General features: G+C 39.2%; 1 protein-coding gene across 3 annotated transcripts in view; it reads left to right on the plus strand.

The window, feature by feature from the left end:
• The window catches only part of LOC126334771 (probable multidrug resistance-associated protein lethal(2)03659), a 257707-nt gene that overhangs the window by 174053 nt on the left and 60449 nt on the right, over positions 1–23205 (plus strand). The window contains exons 2-6 of one of the 3 annotated variants that reach the window (XM_049997353.1): positions 305–382; positions 1218–1399; positions 21156–21378; positions 21477–21633; positions 21722–21860. In XM_049997353.1, coding sequence (XP_049853310.1) covers positions 1334–1399; positions 21156–21378; positions 21477–21633; positions 21722–21860 — 585 coding nt within the window. In that variant the 5' untranslated portion in view covers positions 305–382; positions 1218–1333. Of the gene's footprint in view, positions 1–304; positions 383–1194; positions 1400–21155; positions 21379–21476; positions 21634–21721; positions 21861–23205 lie in introns of all 3 variants that reach the window. The other 2 variants (XM_049997352.1, XM_049997354.1) reach the window with 2 other exon arrangements.

Genomic DNA, 23205 nt, shown 5'->3' on the forward strand with positions numbered 1-23205 from the left:
GTACTATAGATACAGGCTCACTGTTTACAAAATTGCGTGAAGAGTGCTAAGGAATGATTGCAGAAATGATAAAAAATAACCCAGAGCATAACAACAGTTATACTATATAATTTTGGAAAGAAATACAGCAGTTAATTCTGTTGCAACATAATGTTTAAACAATGATTAGTAACAAATATTGTCACTGTGTGTGTGTGTGTGTGTGTGTGTGTGTGTGTGTGTGTGTGTGTGTTTTTGATAATTCCTGTTAATTTTAGTATCAACTGGTGCTGCGTTTTCAACCTCAATCCTGTTTCCTGTGCAGACTCCAACAACCTGTCTTCCTGGGTTATCTGATAAGATACTTCACTTCACACAGCCAGAAGGAAATTCTGCAGGAAAAGTAAATAGTATTGATGTTTGTTTGGTTTGTACATTGACACTCTTTGAGAGAATTCTAATAAATCAAATCATGTACATGACAATGAAAAGAAGAATGTAGTACTGAGAAATTTTTGAACTTCACAGGTACTAATTTACTCAGATGTAGCCAGTTTAATTGCATGATGGCTGTTTCTAGAGCTTAACTTTAAACCCCTAGTGAAGAATGTAACTAAATTTTATGTTGTTGACCTTTCCTTTTTTTTCCAGAGCACACGTTGGAAATGAAAGTATTATGCTTCAAACATACCATTTTGTTATGTTCTCCTTAAGTTTTTTGAAACTTTAGTTGGATCTGGGCAGCATGAATATTAATGTGTGCAGATTCTTTGTGTATGTGTAACCTTATAGTGCGATAGTGAGAAATGTTTTACCTGTATGGGCTGTCTAACTGAAATACAACTGACTTCAGAAGTACAGTGCAGCGAATATTGAAGAAGTAATCTGCTTTGCTCAGCACTTTCCCATTGGTGCATATATATTGAAGCCAATATCATTTTTATATATTTGATTCATAGTAACTGACAAAATATTTTTCATTGATAGACTTTTAATACTGCAAGTACATCACTTTTTGCACTTTTCAGCTTCTGGAAAAGAATCTCTCTCAATTTTGCAAAACTGAATTACTTAATGTTTTCTCTGGGAAAGTTAGTTGTTCTTATTCCCAAATCTCTTGGTATGAGTCATATTATTGAAATCCAGTGACTCTTTGAGCCAACTTCACAGTGAGGAAAATGTAAGATTTAAAATATTTACATCTTCTTTTCACAGGCTTACACAACCTTTGTTCTTAGGTCGACTGATACGTTTTTTCAATCCTGGAAGTGACATTTCCGAAGAAGAGGCATATGGATATGCAGCTGCTGTTATTTTATGTTCAGCATTCAACATATTTGTTATTCATCCATATATGATGGCTATTCTCCATATGGGCATGAAAATAAGGGTAGCATGCTGTTCACTTATATACAGGAAGGTAAGTAAAATATGAGGTTCCAGATGTTTCTTAAAGATTTAGCCTGGTCTGGTTTGAGTACATTTTTCCACACAAGTGACGTTAGATTTACCACTGTCCCCCTCCCCTCCCCATTTTTCTGTTCCCACTCAACCTTGTCAGTCTTGTTTTCACTGCTAAGTGTGATACACACTGTAGACATATATTTTACTTGGATGTTCCTCTCAGCATGCCATTCCAAGTAGCCACTACTAAATATGATATGTCCTACATTGAAATCTTAACCATGGTGTCTCTGATTCCCCTCTCAGCTCATTGCCCCAAGCAGCAGCTTATGTCGCTTGGGGCTTAAACCAACGCTGAATATGACAGTTAAATTCTCCTTGTGTAAGTATGTATATTTCATTTTATTGTGTGTTTATCTCTTCCTGCTCAAATTTCATATGCAGAGTTATGCTCCTGTTGCTGATGAAAGCACTCGTACCACACCCGATATAAAAATGAAAAGAACATATTTAATAGGTCTTTTATCAAGTTCAATATCCAGATTGTTAACCACTGAACAGTCTGTAGTTGCCGCCTTTCATTGTAAAGACTTCTTTCAGATTAAACATTGGGCAACAGTTGTCTTTTGGGTACTGCTTTATTATTCTACCGACCCTCGACTCAGATCACACAATAGCTGAACGGTTCAAAGAAACTTGAATCTCATTACAAATAAGTACCCCACTCATATAGTTATAATTGGTGGAGACTTCAATCTACCCTCGATTTGTTGGCGAAAATACATGTTCAAAGCCGATGGTAGACAGAAAAAAAAATCTTCTGAAATTGTACTGAATGCTTCCTCTGAGAATTACTTTGAACAACTACTTTACGAGCCCACACAAATTGTAAATGGTTGCGAAAACACACTTGACTTCTTAGCCATGAATAAGCCTGATCTAATAGTGTGTCATGATTGATACAGGGCTTAGTTAACACAAGGTAATTGTAGTGAGGCTCAAAACCGTATCAACCAAAACCACTAAAAATAAACGCAAAATACATCTATTTAAAACAGCAGATAAAAATTCGCTTGATGCCTTCCTAAGTGTGTCTCCATTCCTTCCAAGATAATTATGTAAATGTAGACGAGATATGGCTCAAATTCAAAGATACAGTATCGACAGCAGTAGATAGATTCATACTGCATAAGTTAATAAGAGACGGGACTGATGCATCATGGTACACACAACACGTCAGAACACTGTTGCAGAAGCAACGAAAGAAAGCATACCAAATTCAGAACAACGCAAAATCTCCAAGACTGGCTAAGTGTCACGGAAGCTCAAAATTGTGCGGACATCAACGCTAGATGCTTTTAATAGCTCGAAATTTAGTGCAGACGTCAAAGTGAGATGCTTTTAATACTTTCCACAATGAAACATTGTCCCAAAATATGATAGAAAGCCCAAAGAGATTCTGATCATATGTAAAGTACACAAGTGGCGCAAAAAAAAGGGTCAATACTGTCACTGTGTGATAGCGATAGAAATGTTACCGATGATGGTGCCACTAAAGTGGACTTATTAATCAAATAAAACCATTCACTTGACGAAAGGTCTGTTCCTAAAGACAGGAAAGTAGCACAGGTCACAGCAATATTCAAGAAAGGAAATAGGTGTAACCCATTGAATTACAGACCCACACCACTGACCTGAATTTGCAGTAGGATTTTGGAGCATATACTGTACTCTAACGTTTATGCATCACCTTGAAGAAAATTAATTATTGAAATATAACCAACACGGCTTCAAAAACTATCGTTCTTGAGCAAGACAGTTAGCTCTTTATTCCCATGAAGTAATGAGTGCTGCAGGAGAAGGGATCTCAGATCGATACTATGTTTCCAGAAGGCTTTTGAGACCGTTCCTCATAAGCGACTATTAATCAAATTGTGTGCATTGGAGTATCATCTCGGTTGTGTGATTTGATTCGTGATTTCATCTCAGAGAGGTCTTAGTTTGTAGTGATAGATGGTAAATCATGGAGTGGAACAGAAATGATATCTGGCATTCCACAAGGTAGTGTCATAGGCCCTCTGCTGTTCTTGATTTACATACATAATATAGGTGATAATTTCAGAAGCCCCCTTAGATTGTTTGCAGAGGGCGCTGTAATTTGTCATCTAGTAAAATCATCAGACGATCAATTCCAATTACAAAATGATCTAGAGAGAATTTCTGTATGGTGCGAAAAGTGGCAATTTTCACTAAACAAGGAAAAGTGCAAGGTCATCCACGTGGGTACTAAAAGAAATCTGATAAATTTTGGGTATGGAAACCACTTCTGGAGATGGGCATTCCCGAAACTGATCTGCGTTCGTTATTACGCCGCAACGTTTTTCAGCTTTGGGAGATGGAATGGCACAATCTCAGTACGCACAACATACTGAGAGCCATTAAGGGGACCACAAATGTGTGGAAGTCCTCGATGAGGGCGCCTCTCAGGGACTCTGTGGTTCTTTGCAGGCTCCGCATTGGTCATGCATGGGCAACCCACCGCTACCGTCTGCATCGTGAAGACCCACCTCAGTGTCGGTGCGGTGCCCGGTTGACAGTGGCCCATATTCTTCTCGTTTATCCTTCTTTGGCTGCCCTCCAACTTCATCTTCGGATGTCGGACTCGTTATCATTGATTTTAGCAGACAACGCCTCATTGGCTGATTTGGTTTTATGTTTTTCCGTGAGGGGTGGGTTTTATCATTCAATCTGAGTTTTGGCACCTGTACTTTGTCATTCCTCCACCCTAGTGCTTTTAGGGTGAAGGTTTTAATGTGTTGCAGGGTGGCTGGCTTTTCCTTTTTAGTTTCATGGTTGGTCAGCCACTGTAATCTGCTTCCTTGTTTTACTCTTTTCTAACTGTTTCTTGCATCTCTCTGTTGTTCCTTTTAGTGTTTGTTGCCTTTCCTTCATTCTTGTGGTCTTTCCTTTCTCTCTGTTTTGTGTTCTCTCTCATCTATTTTATTCTCACACTTGTGGTATTGTTTTATTAGGAACAAGAGACCAAAGACCTCATAGTTTGGTCCCTCCCCCCCCCCCCCCCCCCTCTTTTAAACAAACCAATAAACCAACCAACCAACCATATCTGTACACGTCCATCCGCTCAATACAATTTGAAACAAGACTCGTCCTACCAGGCAACATGTTTCCAGTCAATAACAGTCCAATGCCAGTGTTGACGATCCCAGGCAAGGCATAAAGCTGTGTGTTGTGCAGTGAGCATGGGTACACAAATGGGCCTTCAGCTCTGGAAGCCCATATCGATTGACAGTCATGGTACACACTTGAAATGGCCGTACGGGAAAATCACTTCTTCATTGCTACCTCAGAGATGCTGTGTCCCATCACTAGTGTCCTGACTGCAACACCAGGATAATCTGCCATTGTAGCAGCAGTAATCAATTAGACAACTGCACCAGACACTTCTTATCTTGTTTAGGAATTGCGGACTGCCTATTTACCTATCTCTGTGACTGAATACACATGCCTATACCAATTTCTTTGGCAAGCATTTTTCTTGACAGCTGCACAGATTTCTTGTAGAACTCTTCAAACAAATCATGTTTCAGAAGCTAAATTCAGAACTTCATACACAATCCAGTCACATTAATGTGACCCCTGCCTGTGTTAGATGACGCTGTGCAATAAACATTCATAGACAGCAGATGGCAGAAACTAGCAGTGGAGGTTACATAAAGTGTCAGGGTATGCAGAAAACAATGCAGTTGTTGTCATAATGCAGAAACAGAACCATTTATTTTATGTATACAAGGCCATGACCATTGTCTTTCAAGCCAAAGGTAGAAGTATATCCAAAATGGCTAAGTTTGTGATCTGTTATGTGCCACTGTGGTTAAAGTACACTGTGCATGGCAAAATGGCACATTCCAAACCCGGTGCTGAGGCAACTCTGATGCCCCATGGGCCATAGATTACGGGGTGATTGACAGCTGCAGAAATGTATATGGATGAATAGATATGCAACTGTTCAGCAACTGACTAGCCAGATCATCCAAGAGGCTCTAAAGTCTCCTTAAAGACTGTTAAGTGAACATTACTGCTTTTGTCCACCTGGAGAAAGGCATATTAGTCAGGGGAATGTTTTCACAGCATTCCCTGATTGATGTCGTCATTATGGAAGGCACCATGGGTCAACACTAGTATGCATCCAGCCTTGGTGACCATATTCACCCCTACCTGCAGTTTGATTTTGCTCACCACAATGGCATCTACCAGCAGGAGTGTCACACAGCTCGATGAGTATGCGCATGGTTTGAAGAGCACCAGGATGAACTTACCATACTCATCTGGCCACAAAACTCCCTGTATTTAAACCCAATCAAGAATCTGTGGAAGCACCTCATTCGGGCTGTCCGCGACATGGATGCTCAACCAAGAAACTCGGTGTAGCTGGCCATGGCACTGGAGTTAGCATGGTTCCATGTCCCTGGCAGTGCATTCTAGAACCTTACTGACTCTATTCCTACATGTCTTGCAGCAGTCTTCACAGCAAAATATGCTTATTCAGGCTTCTGACAGGTGGTCACATTAATGTGGCTGAACACTGTAATCAGATAGCATCATTTTCTTCCCATTTGCTGTGCCTATTACCTTGAATTCACATAAATTGAAAGAGATTCCATCCAGTTCTCTGAGCAGACTCATCATCTCAGTTAGTCTGAATTTTCTTAGTTTATCCAACAAGAATTATTTGCTGTGGGTGACCGTAATATCAACAAACAATTTCAATACTGCTGTCCCAAAAACTATTTTTGTATTCCAAGAATAGTTGCAGTCTTAGGATGCAACAAAATGGTTCAGGAGCTCACACTCATTGTACCTCTGATATCAGTCAATCATTTTCTTAATAGTTTAGCATATAGGGTTCTGTCAGACAAAAATGCTGCTAGCCAGTCCCAAATCTGTGGAGATATTCTGTAAGATTGTATCTAAGGGGATAAGTACTCTGTCTGAGATTACAGCAGTTGTCGCCAAACTGTTTTGCTCAAGAGGCAATACTGACATTGTTGGGTGGCAATTAGTCCACATGAGCCCCGACAGACTTAGTAAGGGTGCGATAAATTGGCTGCCAGTCCCAGCAAGTACTGATCCCCGAAAGTCTGCACCATTTGGAATGGTTTGTGTCAACAATTCTCTAGATTTCTGTCCTCAGTGACCTCAAAGTTGTGACACCATAATGTCCTTAATGAAGGCTTGTTGTATTGTCTGTGTGAGTGGATGGTTAACGGATTGATAACAACTACCGTACTTGCATGATGCAATATGAGACACCATCATAAATGTTACTGAGTGTTTTGAATTTCATTTTTCTTCTACCTGTAGCGTTGTATTGCAACAGTCACAGTTTAATCTCATATTATTTGCTACAAATATGAACTGCATTTGAAGATGAACATCTCAATAATACACATTCATGACTCCATCTTGCTTATGCTTGATATTTATACCATAACAGCCGACTGGTACAAGTCATGCACATCCGTGGGTTGTCATTACTGAAAACCAATAAAACATTCCCCCAATCACATACCCAGATTCTACACTGGTCGCACTACTTACCATTCTGCCTCAGAGCTAAATGGCCAACTTTACTTATCTCGTGGCCAAATACACCAATCTCAATTAAAATTACACACACCTTAAAATATTAATGTCCCTGTAGTTATTTTTGTTTGTCACTGAGCAGGAAAACTACACTCGTAAGGAACTCTCAAGGTTGCTCGATCGTTTGGATTTCGCCGTTAGTTGCTAGATTCATGACTATTCCCGTTTCCAGTCATTTAACGTTATTCACTTTAGTCGAGAGATTCTTTATAAATGTGTGGTAGAAGAGAGTTTCTCAGTGCATTTTTGAAATAAAATCTAATAAAAATTCAGTCATTGTCTGCTGTGTCGTTTTCTCAGTGTCTATTAATTGTTTGTCCATTTTTTGGTAGTAGGATCATATATTTTTAAATGCCAAATGTAATTTTTTGATTTTCCTTTTTATTGACTTCAGTTTCAATGTAGGCTAATTTGAGAGATGATAGTAAAGGTTTGAATACATTGTCTTCAAATAGATGAAGAAATTCCAAATATAATATTTTTTTTTAGAATTCTGTTGTCTAAATTAGGGTGGGATACATGCAAGCATTCTTATGGATGCACCAATTACCATTAAGATTCTATAAGTTGTAATAGAGACAGTTTGCAACAACTTTTCCAGTTGATATGGGGTAAATAACAGCTAATCTACCACCGCCATTTGACCATGGTATATTCAACCTACCAAATTTGGCTGGCTATTACTAAATCCACTGCTGCCAGTTATCATTATTCAAATGCATTCAGTTTGGACCTCACTTGACTTATTGCCATTTCTTTGTGCTGCAAACACTACCTCCTGAGTAGTCTTGTGTATGTTTGGTGTTCATTCCGTGCATGTTGTGAAATAGAAAGTCGAAAGTGCCATAGTAAAATTTTCAACAAGTTACAATCTCTAAGGTGACAGCAGAAAGTTCACAGAAATATTTGGCAAAAATCTCAGATGAGTAGAAATATTTATGGTGTGCCTGTCTGTCATTTTCTCTGGTATATGGTAAATAGCAATCTATCCTATTCATAATATTGCCATTATTCATTCCTGGATTTTGGTCCATGTTCTGTATGTGTTGTCCAATCAAATTAATAATTTGAGGTGTATTTTCATCTAAAGACATAGACGTTTTCCTTCATCAAAAAAGTTTCTCACTCTTCCCATGCCATCTGAGCAGCTGCTTCCAAAGTGTGTGGTGTGTTTGAGCAATCCAAAAAAAAACTCTGAAAGTCTCCAAACTTCAGTCAGTTGAGCCTGTCACAAAATTCATGAAGTCTCTAGTTTAGATCCTTCACTTATTTCAGACCAGATCTATATCTAGGAACAATGCTGCAAATAAAAATCTGTTCTGAGGGTTTGAGTGTTGCTAATTCTATACACTACATCTGGCAGTCCCTGGAAAGACTGTGAGAACCTGCAGAACTGGCACCAGAACAGTACCAGGGTGATCCTGCACTTTCCACAGAACTGCCAAGTGGCACGCTCCATCCCCCTCTTGTAAAATTATTTTTCTGTCGTTTTGTTTACATAGATTTAGTAAATTTTGTAATTCCACATGAAATTGTAATAAAAATGAACATTACTGAAAAAAAATTACTTAAATGAACAGTATTAACTGAAAAAAATATTGCATGCAAAAAAATTAATGTATGATTGTAGTAAATAAATCACGTATTGTATGAACATTCTAAAAAAGCTCATTATTCTGTATATTATTAGTTATGGCAACTGCTGTACAATGATTTCAGTATAATTTATAATGATACAGATTTTATTAGCTCCTGATATATTGTCAGCTGTCAGATATTGGCAAGAATTGGAACCCTCATGAAATAACATATTTGCTTGAGCACCCACTCATTGTCCTTTCAGATCCTACAATACCATAGAAAAGTACCAGAAAGAAATTCAGCTGTTGAGCTGTGTAGGTGACAGGTGTGCAATGTTAACATATAAACCATGTGAGACATTGTGACGTGTGAAGTATTGTGTTTTGATTGCGTGTTGTACAATTTCAACAAGATTACAATAAAACTAGTTACTTATTACAATGTAACATGAGGTTTTATTTAAACAATGCTTTTCCCGGCGAATAGTTAAATTTAAAACTGCCGTTGCAGTATTTCACTAAAATGATGGCTAACATAAGACAATCACTTATTGATTCTGCTTCAGGCCCTGTTTTACTACCAACAAATAATATATGTATAATCTTTTTGTACCATCACTATATGCATTAACATTTGAAAATATTTCTCAATGTTAATCACTTATTATTCAGCATTTACCAATAAACCGTGCTGTAGATCAATCGTGCTGATGGCTGCACTCGTTTTTAGCTGAGCAGAAAACTTATTGTAACATTTATATACGACAAGAATTTCAATAAAATTAAGGTTTAAAAAAAGAAGATTCATTTCAAACACAGAACTCTGTTTTTCACATATTAATTAACAACATAATACAGTTTTTTTACAGACATCTTTGTTAAGAGACATCAATCACATCCGATCATTACAACAGTAGAATGAGAAGAAAAATTATTCTAAAATAATCATAAGTAACAAAAGATTGAGATTTTCATTATCTTTTTCCATGAGTATTGTCAAAGATATGACTTTTACAAAAAATTACATGTTGTTGTTGTCTTCAGTCCTGAGACTGGTTTGATGCAGCTCTCCGTGCTACTCTATCCTGTGCAAGCTGCTTCATCTCCCAGTACCTACTGCAACCTACATCCTTCTGAATCTGCTTAGTGTATTCATCTCTTGGTCTCCCTCTACGATTTTTACCCTCCACGCTGCCCTCCAATGCTAAATTTGTGATCCCTAGATGCCTCAAAACATGTCCTACCAACCGATCCCTTCTTCTAGTCAAGTTGTGCCACAAACTTCTCTTCTCCCCAATCCTATTCAATACCTCCTCATTAGTTACGTGATCTACCCATCTAATCTTCAGCATTCTTCTGTAACACCACATTTCAAAAGCTTCTATTCTCTTCTTGTCCAAACTAGTTATCGTCCATGTTTCACTTCCATACATGGCTACACTCCAAACAAATACTTTCAGAAACGACTTCCTGATACATAAATCTATATTCGATGTTAACAAATTTCTCTTCTTGAGAAACGCTTTCCTTGCCATTGCCAGTCTACATTTTATATCCTCTCTACTTCGACCATCATCAGTAATTTTACTTCCTAAATAGCAAAACTCCTTTACTACTTTAAGTGTCTCATTTCCTAATCTAATTCCCTCAGCATCACCCGATTTAATTTGACTTCATTCCATTATCCTCGTTTTGCTTTTGTTGATGTTCATCTTATATCCTCCTTTCAAGACCCTGTCCATTCCGTTCAACTGCTCTTCCAAGTCCTTTGCCGTCTCTGACAGAATTACAATGTCATCGGCGAACCTCACAGTTTTTATTTCTTCTCCATGAATTTTAATACCTACTCCAAATTTTTCTTTTGTTTCCTTTACTGCTTGCTCAATATACAGATTGAATAATATCGGGGAGAGGCTACAACCCTGTCTCACTCCTTTCCCAACTGCTGCTTCCCTTTCATGCCCCTCGACTCTTATGACTGCCATCTGGTTTCTGTACAAATTATAAATAGCCTTTCGCTCCTTGTATTTTACCCCTGCCACCTTCAGAATTTGAAAGAGAGTATTCCAGTCAACATTGTCAAAAGCTTTCTCTAAGTCTACAAATGCAAGAAACGTAGGTTTGCCTTTTCTTAATTTTTTTTCTAAGATAAGTCGTAAGGTCAGTATTGCCTCACGTGTTCCAACATTTCGACGGAATCCAAACTGATCCTCCCCGAGGTCCGCATCTACCAGTTTTTCCATTCGTCTGTAAAAAATTCGCGTTAGTATTTTGCAGCTGTGACTTATTAAACTGATAGTTCGGTAATTTTCACATCTGTCAGCACCTGCTTTCTTTGGGATTGGAATTATTATATTCTTCTTGAAGTCAGAGGGTATTTCACCTATCTCATACATCTTGCTCACCAGCTGGTAGAGTTTTGTCATGACTGGCTCTCCCAAGGCCATCAGTAGTTCTAATGGAATGTTGTCTACTCCGGGGGCCTTGTTTCGACTCGGGTCTTTCAGTGCTCTGTCAAACTCTTCACGCAGTATCTTACCTCCCATTTCGTCTTCATCTGCATCCTCTTCCATTTCCATAATATTGTCCTCAAGTACATCGCCCTTGTATAAACCTTCTATATACTCCATCCACCTTTCTGCCTTCCTTTCTTTGCTTAGAACTGGATTGCCAAAAATTACATTGTCGCTGAAAATAATAATTGTTGTTTTGGTATTGATGCAGTCCTTTTTTTATTAATATCATGAGAAAGTTCACTCAAATTCATGAGTATTGTTCTGAATAAAATATAGTCATGGATATTACATTATTTGCTTGGTAGTAGTCGCACCTTTATGATGCTGCTAGGACAAAATGACACTGACATCATCAAGCATTTATAATCAGAGGATCAGTGCCTTCTCATAGATAGATGACAGGAATATGAAGTGTAGTTCTTAAGCTGTTTATGTGCCTGCACCCTTACTTTTCCTACATGACAGTTTCCTCCTATAATACAGACAGAGTACACATGCATTCTTTCCTTTTATGTGACACTGTTTCGCGTTCAAGCATTTACATTTGAGGTGCCTCCGACCATAGCCCATCTTTCTCCTGTGTGGTTGTCTAGACTTTGACAAAGGACAGACACTACTCAAGTAGGGGAAGCAAAGTCCACTGGCTCTAAGACTAATCAGTGAGAAACTACATCTCAAATGTGTTTGTTAGAATAGTGTGGTTGGGCATAACACACCAATTGTTATTACCTTATCCCTTTTGTATCCATCAGTTTTTGCAGGTAGTGTTGGCGTTAGTACAAACTGGTGAGCTCCACTGTGTGTGTGAACACGGGAGAATGCACTGCCACTCCACCATCAGTGCAATTCAGTCATTGTATGAAGCCAGTTGAAAGTTTGTAAAGGAGGTGCAAACTTTTTGTGGACTGCAGCCAACTGAGATATCACATTCCCACCACAGCCATAATTTTATGTCTCGTGCTTTACCACTAGGCAGTCAGGCTATATATATTGTCCACTCAAAAGTGTGCACTAACATGAAAATGCTTCGTTCAAAACAAGTTTTTGGCCTATTGCTTTCATACCAACTTTAGTGCAACTACTACACAGCATTTCTGTATGAGCCTGTACACCAACTAGCTATCCACCTGAATGAATGGTAAATGGCATCCGTGGAAGTGTTGCCAAACGAAAGGCTGATCACCCAGTGACTGAATATACTATTAAGCATAGAATGGTATACAGGGTGATTAGCTTTCATTATAAACTTTCAAAATGCTATAGAAATACCACCACTGGCCAGAATGATGTCAAATTGCAACTGAATGTTATCGGAGAAGGGGGAAAACGTATGGCAGAAGAAAAAAAGTGAAAATTGATAAATAGTTGGCACTGCATGTGTCAGAATACATAAATGAAAACACTTGTCATGTGCAGAACCCATTGAAGTTAGTATAAACATGCTGGGTAAATGGCTTTTCCTCTTTTTGTATCTGCAACATTTGCCATGACTGTCTCGATGCAGGATAGTGCTCTGCTTGTAAACCTACATTACAAGAATGATGACTCTGCACACGTCACTCTGCAGAAGTTGCGGACACTGAAGGTTTTGAAGAAAGGTGTTGGTCTGATGACTGCTGTGGGTTGGAAATTCAATAAGACTGGTTCTTTTGGTGTGCAACCTGGTAGAGGGAGGAAACAAATTGATTCAACGTTAGTGGAAGCCATTAATACAGCATTGCAGGAGGAGATGAGTGGTGGTGTGCAAATGTGTAGTACACGGAGAATTGCCTGCACATTGGACACATGTGAGTACCGTGCATAAAATCCTACGAAATATTCTTCTTCACTATCCATTCAAAATTACCCATGTGCACGAGTTGCTTCCTGTTGACCTGCCAGCAAGAGAGACCTTTGCTTTAGAATTTTTTGCTTGAATGGAAGTGGAAAATGTTGGGCTGCGGAAGATTTTGCGGACAGGCAAAGCCCACTTCCATCTGACAGGATATGTCAATACATAGAATTGCCGAATATGGGCAATGGAAAATCTGCATCAAAACAACTAGTATCATTTCATCCTGAAAAGGTCACTGTGGGGTGTGGATTTAAGGCATTGTTTATCACAGGGTCATATTTTTTTGAAGAGACAGGTGCTGCTGGTCCTGTTACCTGTACCGTCACTGCTAAGCACTAAGTGTCTTTTGCGCAACCACGTCATTCCAGCTCTTCAACAGCATGGATGTGTGGATGAGATCATTTTAATGCAAGATAGCATACCTCCGCACATTGCAAATCCATTTAAGCAGCTAGTGAAGTGCCATTTCGGAAATGCTAGAATTATCAGGCACTGTTTCCCTAAAACATGGCCGTCCCGATCATCTGATCTTAATCCATGTGACTTCTGGTTTTGGGGCTATCTGAAAGATGTGTTCAGCATTCAGATTGCAAACTTAACTGCATTGAAGGCACACATTGCGGAACACATTCTGCACATGACCCCGGAAACACTTCAATCAGTTGTGGAACATGCTGTTTCTTGATTCCAACTTGTTGCAGAAAACTGTGAACAGCATATTGAACATATTTTGCGCTAGTCCCACAGAAATTAATAATCCGATTTGATTTTGATTGCATAAAAAGTATCAGTTTTTGGCCTCAGTACAATTAAAAACTGACGTGAGTGATGCTTTTTATGCAGATTTGGCCTCAGGACAATTAAAAGCAGATTTTTTCCCATCCAATGTGATATGACCTTGCCATGGTCGGTGGGCTTGCGCAACTAACAGTATCACACCTGTACACCCAAGCACACTTAGTAGTACAGGTTGTTTAATGTCAAATGTGCACCTTAGGCATTGTTTTAAGATTCATTTGTCATTTGTAGTCAACCACTATTTAATTAGGGTGCTTACAGCACCATCTATTGCTATATTATGTAACTATTTATTTTTCTTCTGCCATATGTTTCCCCCTCTTCTCTGATAATATTCCTTTGCAGTTTGATGTCATTCTGATCAGTGGTGTTATTTCACAACAGGTTGAAAGTTTAATTATAATCACCCTATATTTCAGTGGTCACTTCCAGCCATTCTCTCTCTCCCACTCAGCCATCACACTCTTCATTATTTGTGACACAGTGGCATGTGTGGGGGTCATGTTATGCTAAACTGTGGTGTTTCCCTGCTACTTTAATTTCTCTGTCAGCTTCCTCATTCCCCTCAATTTTACAGCAAATCAACACTCAATTGCAGGGGGTGGAAACAGACCTTAAACATTAACAAAGTAACATACTGTGTATACATAGACCAAAAGACCCATTACTTTATGATTGCACAATTGCAGAACAATCACTGGGAGTAGTTACTCTCATAAAATATCTAGGAGTATGCATACAAAAATGCATGAAAGTGTTGCACGACCACATAAAACTAATCACAGGGAAGGCAGGTGAGAGACGGATTTGTTGGAAGAATAGTCAGCAAATATAGTTGGTCAACAAAGGAGGTAGCTTACAAAACCCTTGTTCAGCCAATACTTCAATATTGTGTGTCAGTATAGGATTAATAGAGGAAATAATGAAGATCCAAAGAAAAAGAGCATGTTTCATTACAGGTTCATGTAGTATGCCCAAAAGCATCATGGAGATGATCAACTGTCTCCAGTGGCAGACATTGATAGAAAAATGTCGTGCATCACGGAGTGGCTTACTGTTAGTTCTCAGAACATATGTTCCTAGAAGAGTCAACAAATATATTATTTTCTCATACATATAGCGTGCAAAAAAGACCACCAGGGAAAAATTTGAGGTATTTGAGCCCACAAGGAAGCTTATCGCCAACAGTTCTTCCCGTGAACTATTTCTTACTGGAACTGGAAAGGGGGAGAAGTGACTTTGGTATACAATGTACCCTCCACCATAAATCAGAAATGATTTGTTGAATATAGATGTTGATGTAGGTACCCAGCTTTCTTCTACCTTTGCAGGTGGTGTGAAGTATCCTAGACCTTCTAAACTACCCTATCTGCTGGGTACATTTGCTGAATAGCCTGCAGAGTACTAAGAGTACATACAGACAAATATCTGCCTTCTTGATGGCTAACAGCTCTGTGTGGTACTCTGAGAAGTAGTGCGGTAGCTGGATTTTAATGGCACAGTGAGTGAAAACAACAGAATATTGTCCCCTTGCTTAGATACATTGGTGAAAACCATTTTGTGCTCATGATACTCCAGTAAAATGCCTTTAAAAACCTTTTTAAATTACTGTAAGGGCATTGCTGCTCTTATTCAATGCCATCATTTTAAAGTTAAGTGTGAGGCTGGAAATCATCTGGGGAGACTATTTCTTTGATCCCTCTTTCTTAAGAAGCTGGTATATCTATTACATTAAGTTGCTAGAGATATTGCTTAACAAGGACACAAAAAGGGCTTAGTTGCCCAGCAGTAACGAAATCCTAACTCTGATTTGTTGAGCCCCAATACTGACAATAGGATTTCAGAAATGGACCTCACTCCGTACATGTCACACCCTGAGTTCTCATTGGATGACAAGAGGCGGCTCACTTTGATACTGTCCACTATTCAGGAGCCTACCATACCAGTCTCATTCCTAACACCACATCTTTAAAGAGGAAGGTCTAGCTGTTCATTGACTAAACTGCCTTAATGAAATTGCATGTGGATAAATGTTTTGTAGGATGTGAGTGTACTGGACCAGTCTGTCTCCATCCTTGCCCCCCTGCCCCAGTTCTTACCCCTAAGACATTTTAAAACGTTTAGTGCTTTCAGACATCTAAATTTCAGAGCATTTGTTCCACCAGAGCTTAGCATCAGAGAATAGATCTTATCTTAAACAACTGATTCACCATTTCTATGTTAAAGGGACAGTTTTGTAGCATTCTTTGAAACTGCATACAAAATCTAGTGTGTGTCTCTGCTGTTGTGGCTCACAAGTGTAGACACCATGCATGGCAGCATGTTGTCAGCTATCAGTGTTCCGTGTGATGTGATGAACGAAGCACTGATGTTAAAGGTGACATTACCAGCAACCTCTGCACATGCTGTTCCTTCTCTATTCTTAGTGAGGATGTCTGCAAGAACTGCCAATGATTCAGTCTCTGTCATCAACTTACTTTGTATTTGAGAGTTAGATAGGTTGCAGTTCGCTGTAGCTTGTGGAAAAAAAACCAACACCATAAAGTTTGTTTCTTGTTAGTGATATTTTTTCCCTGAGTGTGAGGGAAGGTGTCTGGTGTGTTCTTTTATGTGTTTTACAGTAAAGCACACATTCTTGGAAAAGCAAACGTGCTGTAGCAAAAAAAAAAGAGTATTGGGAACATCTAAGCATTTCCTGTGGATAATGGAACAAATTCAAGTCCTGTCACTGTCAACAGGTTGTTGAGTTACCAGGATCATGATAAAATTCGGCAGGTGCCCCTCCTAATCTCATCTGCAACGTCACTGGGAAGCTTCAAAATTGCCTGTTCTATGTCAGCTGTGACATCTCAGATTGGAGCTGTCCGTGGCGTTGGTACATAGTTCAAACCTTTCTCGAGCACTGCAACAGCTGCGTTGTCCAGAACTCAATCTGCGAGATTAAACACGGTGCGTTGACATGGTGCATTCCCTTCTTGTTGTTGGACCTAAAGACGAGAATATTTTTAAATTTGGTGGACCTTGGCTTGTTGTTTTGACCAGTCAGCTAGCACCCAGGTAGCGCTATCTACCCAATCCCAGGATAATGCTGAGAGTTTTGAAGAGACCTTCAGATACAGCAATAGCAATTTTGTGGACACCATGTACAGTTATCGTCTTATGTAGTGTGCCTTATCTCTCACTAGAGCTGCGCTCGTCCGTCGTTTACTTCTAACAGCAGCCGCAGATTCAATACGGTGGTTAAATGTAGCAAATGTTGGGACAGTTTGCTTGCCATGGTGTCTCAATAAAAACGCCATAGTGTGCAGCAGTTTACCTCTCTTATTACGTAACTTGTCAAACTCACTCAAGTCATTGGCCATCTCCTCCTAGCTGCTGCTGTCACTGCTGCAAGGCGCGACTAATGGTAATCACATGGCGACTAATGATAATCACATGGCGATGTCAAAATTTATCATGCTGTGAGCAGGCAGTTCAGGTGTGTGGGAAGAAGCTCTTAGCTGGAGGAAAGTGACTCCTGGTGCCCCCAGCTGGGAGCTGTGGAAAGGCCATCCGTGCGTGTGGTAGGGGCAATGACATGCCTGGGGCAACCTGATAATTCGGTAGTAGTGGAGCATTGCCTGGATATGGGACATGGTATGCTTTACGAACAGACGAAAATTTTATCCCTGTCACCATCTTTCTGGGTCTGGGTTGTTGAGGAGGCCATACATATTTATACGGCATACAATCTTATCAACAGGGATGCAGGTTTTCAAGTGAGAGCCTCCTGGTATCCAGCACTGGCTGCCATTAAATCAAAACAGGGAAAATAAGAACTATGGATTCATCACTTGAAGCAAAGCGCTACTGAGATTTAGTTCATCCTTTAATTACAGGAGCATCTGGCAGCACAGTCATTGCCCATAGTGCATGCACGGGTGGCCTTTCTGTGGCTCCCAGCAGGGGGCACCAGGAGTGCCGCTTTCCTTCAACTAAGAGCGTTGTCCTGCATACGTGTATTGCCTGCTCTTGGCATGACAGATTTTGAAAGTGCCGTGTGGTTATCATCAGTCGCACCTTGCAGCACTGACAGCACGAGCTACCACCACCTGATAATGTCAAGCAGTTACATTGATGAAATACTGTGCGAGTTACACAATATGATTCAGCGGCAAACCCGAGAAGTGTATTTGCAATGTTGTATATGTTCACAACTTTTATTGGGTTAAAGAATGGGAAGTCATGGAATTTGGCAGTTACTGACACACACACACTCACACTCACACTCTCACACTCACACTCTCACACTCACACTCACACTCTCACACTCACACTCACACTCTCACACTCACACTCTCACACTCACACTCTCACACTCACACTCTCACACTCTCACACTCACACTCTCACACTCTCACTCTCACACTCTCACACTCACACTCACACTCTCACACTCACACTCACACACTCACACTCACACACTCTCACTCACACTCACACTCACACTCACACTCACACTCACACACTCTCTCTCTCTCTCTCTCTCTCTCTCTCTCTCTCTCTCTCTCTCTCTCTCTCACTCACTGAGCTTTTGTGCCTGTCCCACAATGTGAGCCACTTCTATTATTATACTTGAAAATCCTTGTATTGCCACTCAGATCAATGCCTCTTGGATACTCATAAAACAGATGAGTAACTCTAAAATACGTTGCTGCTGCTGCTGCTACTGCTGCTATTCATGATGATGATGATGATAAAAACCATGGAGGCCCAGGAAAGAATAGGCCTCCGGTATGTTTTGCCAGTCATAAAAGGCGACGAAAAGAACAAACCACTAGGGCTAACCCCCCTTTTAGTGTGATTAGTTGGTTCAGGACAGATCTAATGAAGCCTTGTAAAAGCGCTGTCATGGTCGGGGACGATGCTTGAACCCTATGCCCGCCCACAATGGTAGCGACACTGCTAGCCACACGGCAATTGATTTAAATCCAAATAGAGAACATAGTAATGAAAAACTGGAAAGCCACACTTCATATCCAAACAAATTCAAATAATTTTGTGTGTGTGTTTGTGTGTTTTATTTATTGTGCCTGTCTACTGGCGCTTTCCCGCTTGGTAAGTCTTGGAATCTTTGTTTTTAATATAAATTATTTAACAATTACATTGCAGACCCATACACAGTCCCTGATACACTTACACAAGGAATAACTTATCTGAAACCTAAAGATCAAGTAGACACAGCAAACCCAGCAAAATATCGCCCCATAACATGCCTACCAACAATATACAAAATATTAACTTCAGTCATTACACAGAAATTAATGACACAACACAGAACAAAATTATAAATGAAAAACAAAAAGGTTGCTGCGAAGGAGCACGAGGATGTAAAGAGCAACTGATAATAGATACAGAGGTGACATATCAAGCTAAAACCAAACAAAGGTTGCTACACTACACATACATTGATTACCAAAACACTTTTGATAGTGTACCCCACTCATGGTTGCTACAGATATTGGAAATATACAAAGTAGATCCTAAACTGATACAGTTCTTAAACATAGTAATGAAAAATTGGAAAGCCACACTTAATATCCAAACAAATTCAAATAATATCACATCACAGCCAATACAGATGAAGTGTGAAATATACCAAGGAGACTCATTAAGTCCTTTTTGGTTCTGTCTTGCTCTGAACCCACTATCCACCATGCTAAATAATACAAATTATGGATACAATATTACTGGAACATACCAACACAAGATCACACATTTGCTATACATGGATGATCTAAAACTACTGGCAGCAACAAATCAACAACTCAACCAAATACTAAAGATAACAGAAGTATTCAGCAATGATACAAATATGGCTTTTGGAACAGACAAGTGTAAGAAAAATAGCATAGTCAAGGGAAAAAACACTAAACGAGATGATTACATATTGGATAACCACAGCGACTCCATAGAAGCGATGGAAAAAACATATGCTATAAATATCTAGGATACAGACAAAAAATAGGAATAGATAATACAAATATTAAAGAATTACTAAAAGAAAAATATAGACAAAGACTAACAAAAATACTGAAAACAGAATTGACAGCAAGAAACAAGACAAAAGCTATAAATACTTACGCTATACCAATATTGACCTACTCGTTTGGAGTAGTGAAATGGAGAAACAGACATAGAAGCACTCAGTACACTTACACGATCACAATGCCACAAATATAGAATACATCACATACATTCAGCAACAGAAAGATTCACATTAAGCAGATAGGAAGGAGGAATGGGATTTATCGACATAAGAAACCTACATTATGCACAGGTAGACAATTTAAGAAAATTCTTTCTAGAACAAGTAGAAACTAGCAAAATACACAAAGCAATCACTCATATAAATACTTTGGATACACCACTGCAATCTCATAACCACTTCTACAACCCTTTAGATCACATAACATCAACAGATATGAAGAAAGTAAATTGGAAAAAGAAAACACTACATGGCAAGCGCCCGTATCATCTAACACAGCCACCCATCGATCAAGACGCATCCAACACATGGCTAAGAAAAGGCAATATATACAGTGAGACGGAAGGATTCATGATTGCAATACAGGATCAAACAATAAACACCAGATATTACAGCAAACATATTATTAAAGATCCCAATACCACAACAGATAAATGCAGACTTTGCAAACAACAAGTAGAAACAGTAGATCACATCACAAGTGGATGTACAATACTAGCAAATACAGAATATCCCAGAAGACATGACAATGTAGCAAAAATAAAACAACAACTTGCCATACAACATAAACTAATAAAACAACACGTTCCCACATACAAGTATGCACCACAAAATGTACTGGAGAATGATGAATACAAATTATACTGGAACAGAACCATCATAACAGATAGAAAAACACCACATAACAAACCTGACATCATACTCACCAATAAAAAGAAGAAATTAACACAACTAATCGAAATATCCATACCTAATACAACAAATATACAGAAGAAAACAGGAGGAAAAAATTGAAAAATACATCCAACTGGCTGAGGAAGTCAAGGACATGTGGCATCAGGATAAAGTTGACATTATACCAATTATACTATCAACTACAGCAGTCATACCACACAATATCCACCAGTAGATCAACGCAATACAGCTACATCCAAACGTATACATACAACTACAGAAATCTGTAATTATTGATACATGTTCAATTACACAAATGTTCCTAAATGCAATGTAACATATATTGTATAGTTAAAAGGAAGTCACGCTTGATAAAGGTCCGTGTCACTTTCCATTTTTAATCAGACATAACGTCTGAGACACGAAATAGAGATGATGATGATGATGATGTTTTGCAGGCACTGAAACTGAGCAAGACAGCACTAGGTGAAACAACAGCAGGCCAAATTGTGAACCTACTTTCAAATGATGTTAATCGTTTTGATGTTGCTGTAATATTTGTCCATTATCTATGGTTGGGACCTGTAGAAACAGTAATTGTAGCATATTTTCTGTGGAATATAGTAGGAGTATCAGCACTAATAGGTGTGGCATCACTGCTGCTCTTCATACCACTGCAAGGTAAAAATTAATGATAAGTGATTAAACCAAACTTTTCTATATTTGAATAAGAGACGAGGCTTTATTGGTTGAAGTCTAAATTATTGACCTATTTGTAGGATACCTGGGGAAAAAAACATCTACCTACAGATTAAAAACAGCCATAAGGACAGATGAACGTGTCAGACTAATGAATGAAATAATTAGTGGAATTCAAGTTATAAAGATGTATACATGGGAAAAACCATTTTCAAAGCTTGTGTCTCAAGCCAGGAGGTAGGTTGTCATGTTCCTTACTGTCAACTATTCCCAATTTTATTTAATAAGTAGAAAAAAAGTGTTTTATAACCCGTTTTCTTTTCAGGCATGAAATTAAATCCATAAGGGTCACATCGTACATTCGTGGTATACTGCTTTCATTCATCATGTTTACCACGAGAATATCAATATTTCTGACTATCTTAGCATATGTTTTGTTAGGATATGAGATAACAGCAGAAAAGGTAAGAAAAGAGTGAGTATATTGCAAACATACTTATGTCCGATGAAATTTCTTTTTTTGATTATCATCAAAATGGCAAAAATCTAATTGAAGTCTGCTTATTAAAAATTTGAATGCAGTAACTTTATGCATTGGTAATAGATGTATCAGCATCTTAAATATCTGAGGAGTTAATCAATAAAAATTTATACTTATGATGAAGAATAAATCAGAAAGATGTGATTAAAAGTTTATCAGGCTTCCAGAGCTGCAGTCCAGAATGCTTGTCAAAAGTTGGGTGTAGCTGTATGATCTAGATTATTGAGCTCATATGAATATATAATGAAATATAATGAAAATGGTAGACTACTGTTCACCACATATAGCAAGCGTTGAGCTGCAAACAAGCACAGTGAAAAGACTGCCGGAAAAAAAATGAAGTCAGGTGGAGAGAAGAAAGGGGAGAAGACTATAGATGCATTGATGGAATAGGTGTGTGTAGTGCTAGAGGAGAACAGGGAAGGCGATAGGTAGGCAAAGGACAGGGACTAGCAAAAGTTGAGGCCAATGGGGTAAAAGGAACGAAGAATATGTTAAAGGGAGAGTTCCCACCTACACAGAGAAGCTGGTGTTTGTCAGAAGAATACAGATTGTGCTAGCTGTGAAGTATTCACGCAAGTGTTGGGTGGCATGTTCAGCAACTAGGTGGTTCAGCTGTCTCTTGGACACAATTTGGTAGTGGCCATTCATGTAGACAGACACAGTGTTAGTTGTCATGGCCTTGTAGAAAGCAGCTTAGTGTGTTGATCACATGGCTGCTTTCACAGGAGCCCTTTCTTTGGTGTGATAGGAGTTACCTGTAACAAGACTGGAGTAGTCGGTAGTGGGATGATAATACAGGAGAGGTCTTGTATCTAGGCCTGTTGCAGGGATATGAACCACAAGGCAAGGGGTTGGGAGCAGGGTTGGGCAAGGATACTGTGTACATCTATTTTGTGGCAAAATACCATTGAGGGAGGGATGGGAAGGATAGTGGGTAGGATATTCCTCATTTCAGGACATGAGTCATTTTAAAACCTTGCAGAGAATGTGGTTCACTTCCTCCAGTCCTGGGTGGTACAGAGTCATAATCGGAGTGCTCCTCTGTGGCCAGAGTGGGTATGTGGGATGTAGTAGGTAGGTGACCTGGAAGACAAGTCATGGGAGATTTCGTCCTGAACGAGATTGGAGGCTAATTTCGATCTGTGAAGGCCTCAGTGAGGCCCTTTGTATATTTGGAGAGGGACTACTCATCACTAGAGATCCAGTGACACCAGGTGGCTAGACTGTGTTGAAATGGCTTCTTGGCATGGAATGGGTGGCAGGTG

Source organism: Schistocerca gregaria, chromosome 2 (genome assembly GCF_023897955.1).
Source record: "Schistocerca gregaria isolate iqSchGreg1 chromosome 2, iqSchGreg1.2, whole genome shotgun sequence".
Taxonomy (NCBI): Eukaryota; Metazoa; Arthropoda; class Insecta; order Orthoptera; family Acrididae; genus Schistocerca; species Schistocerca gregaria.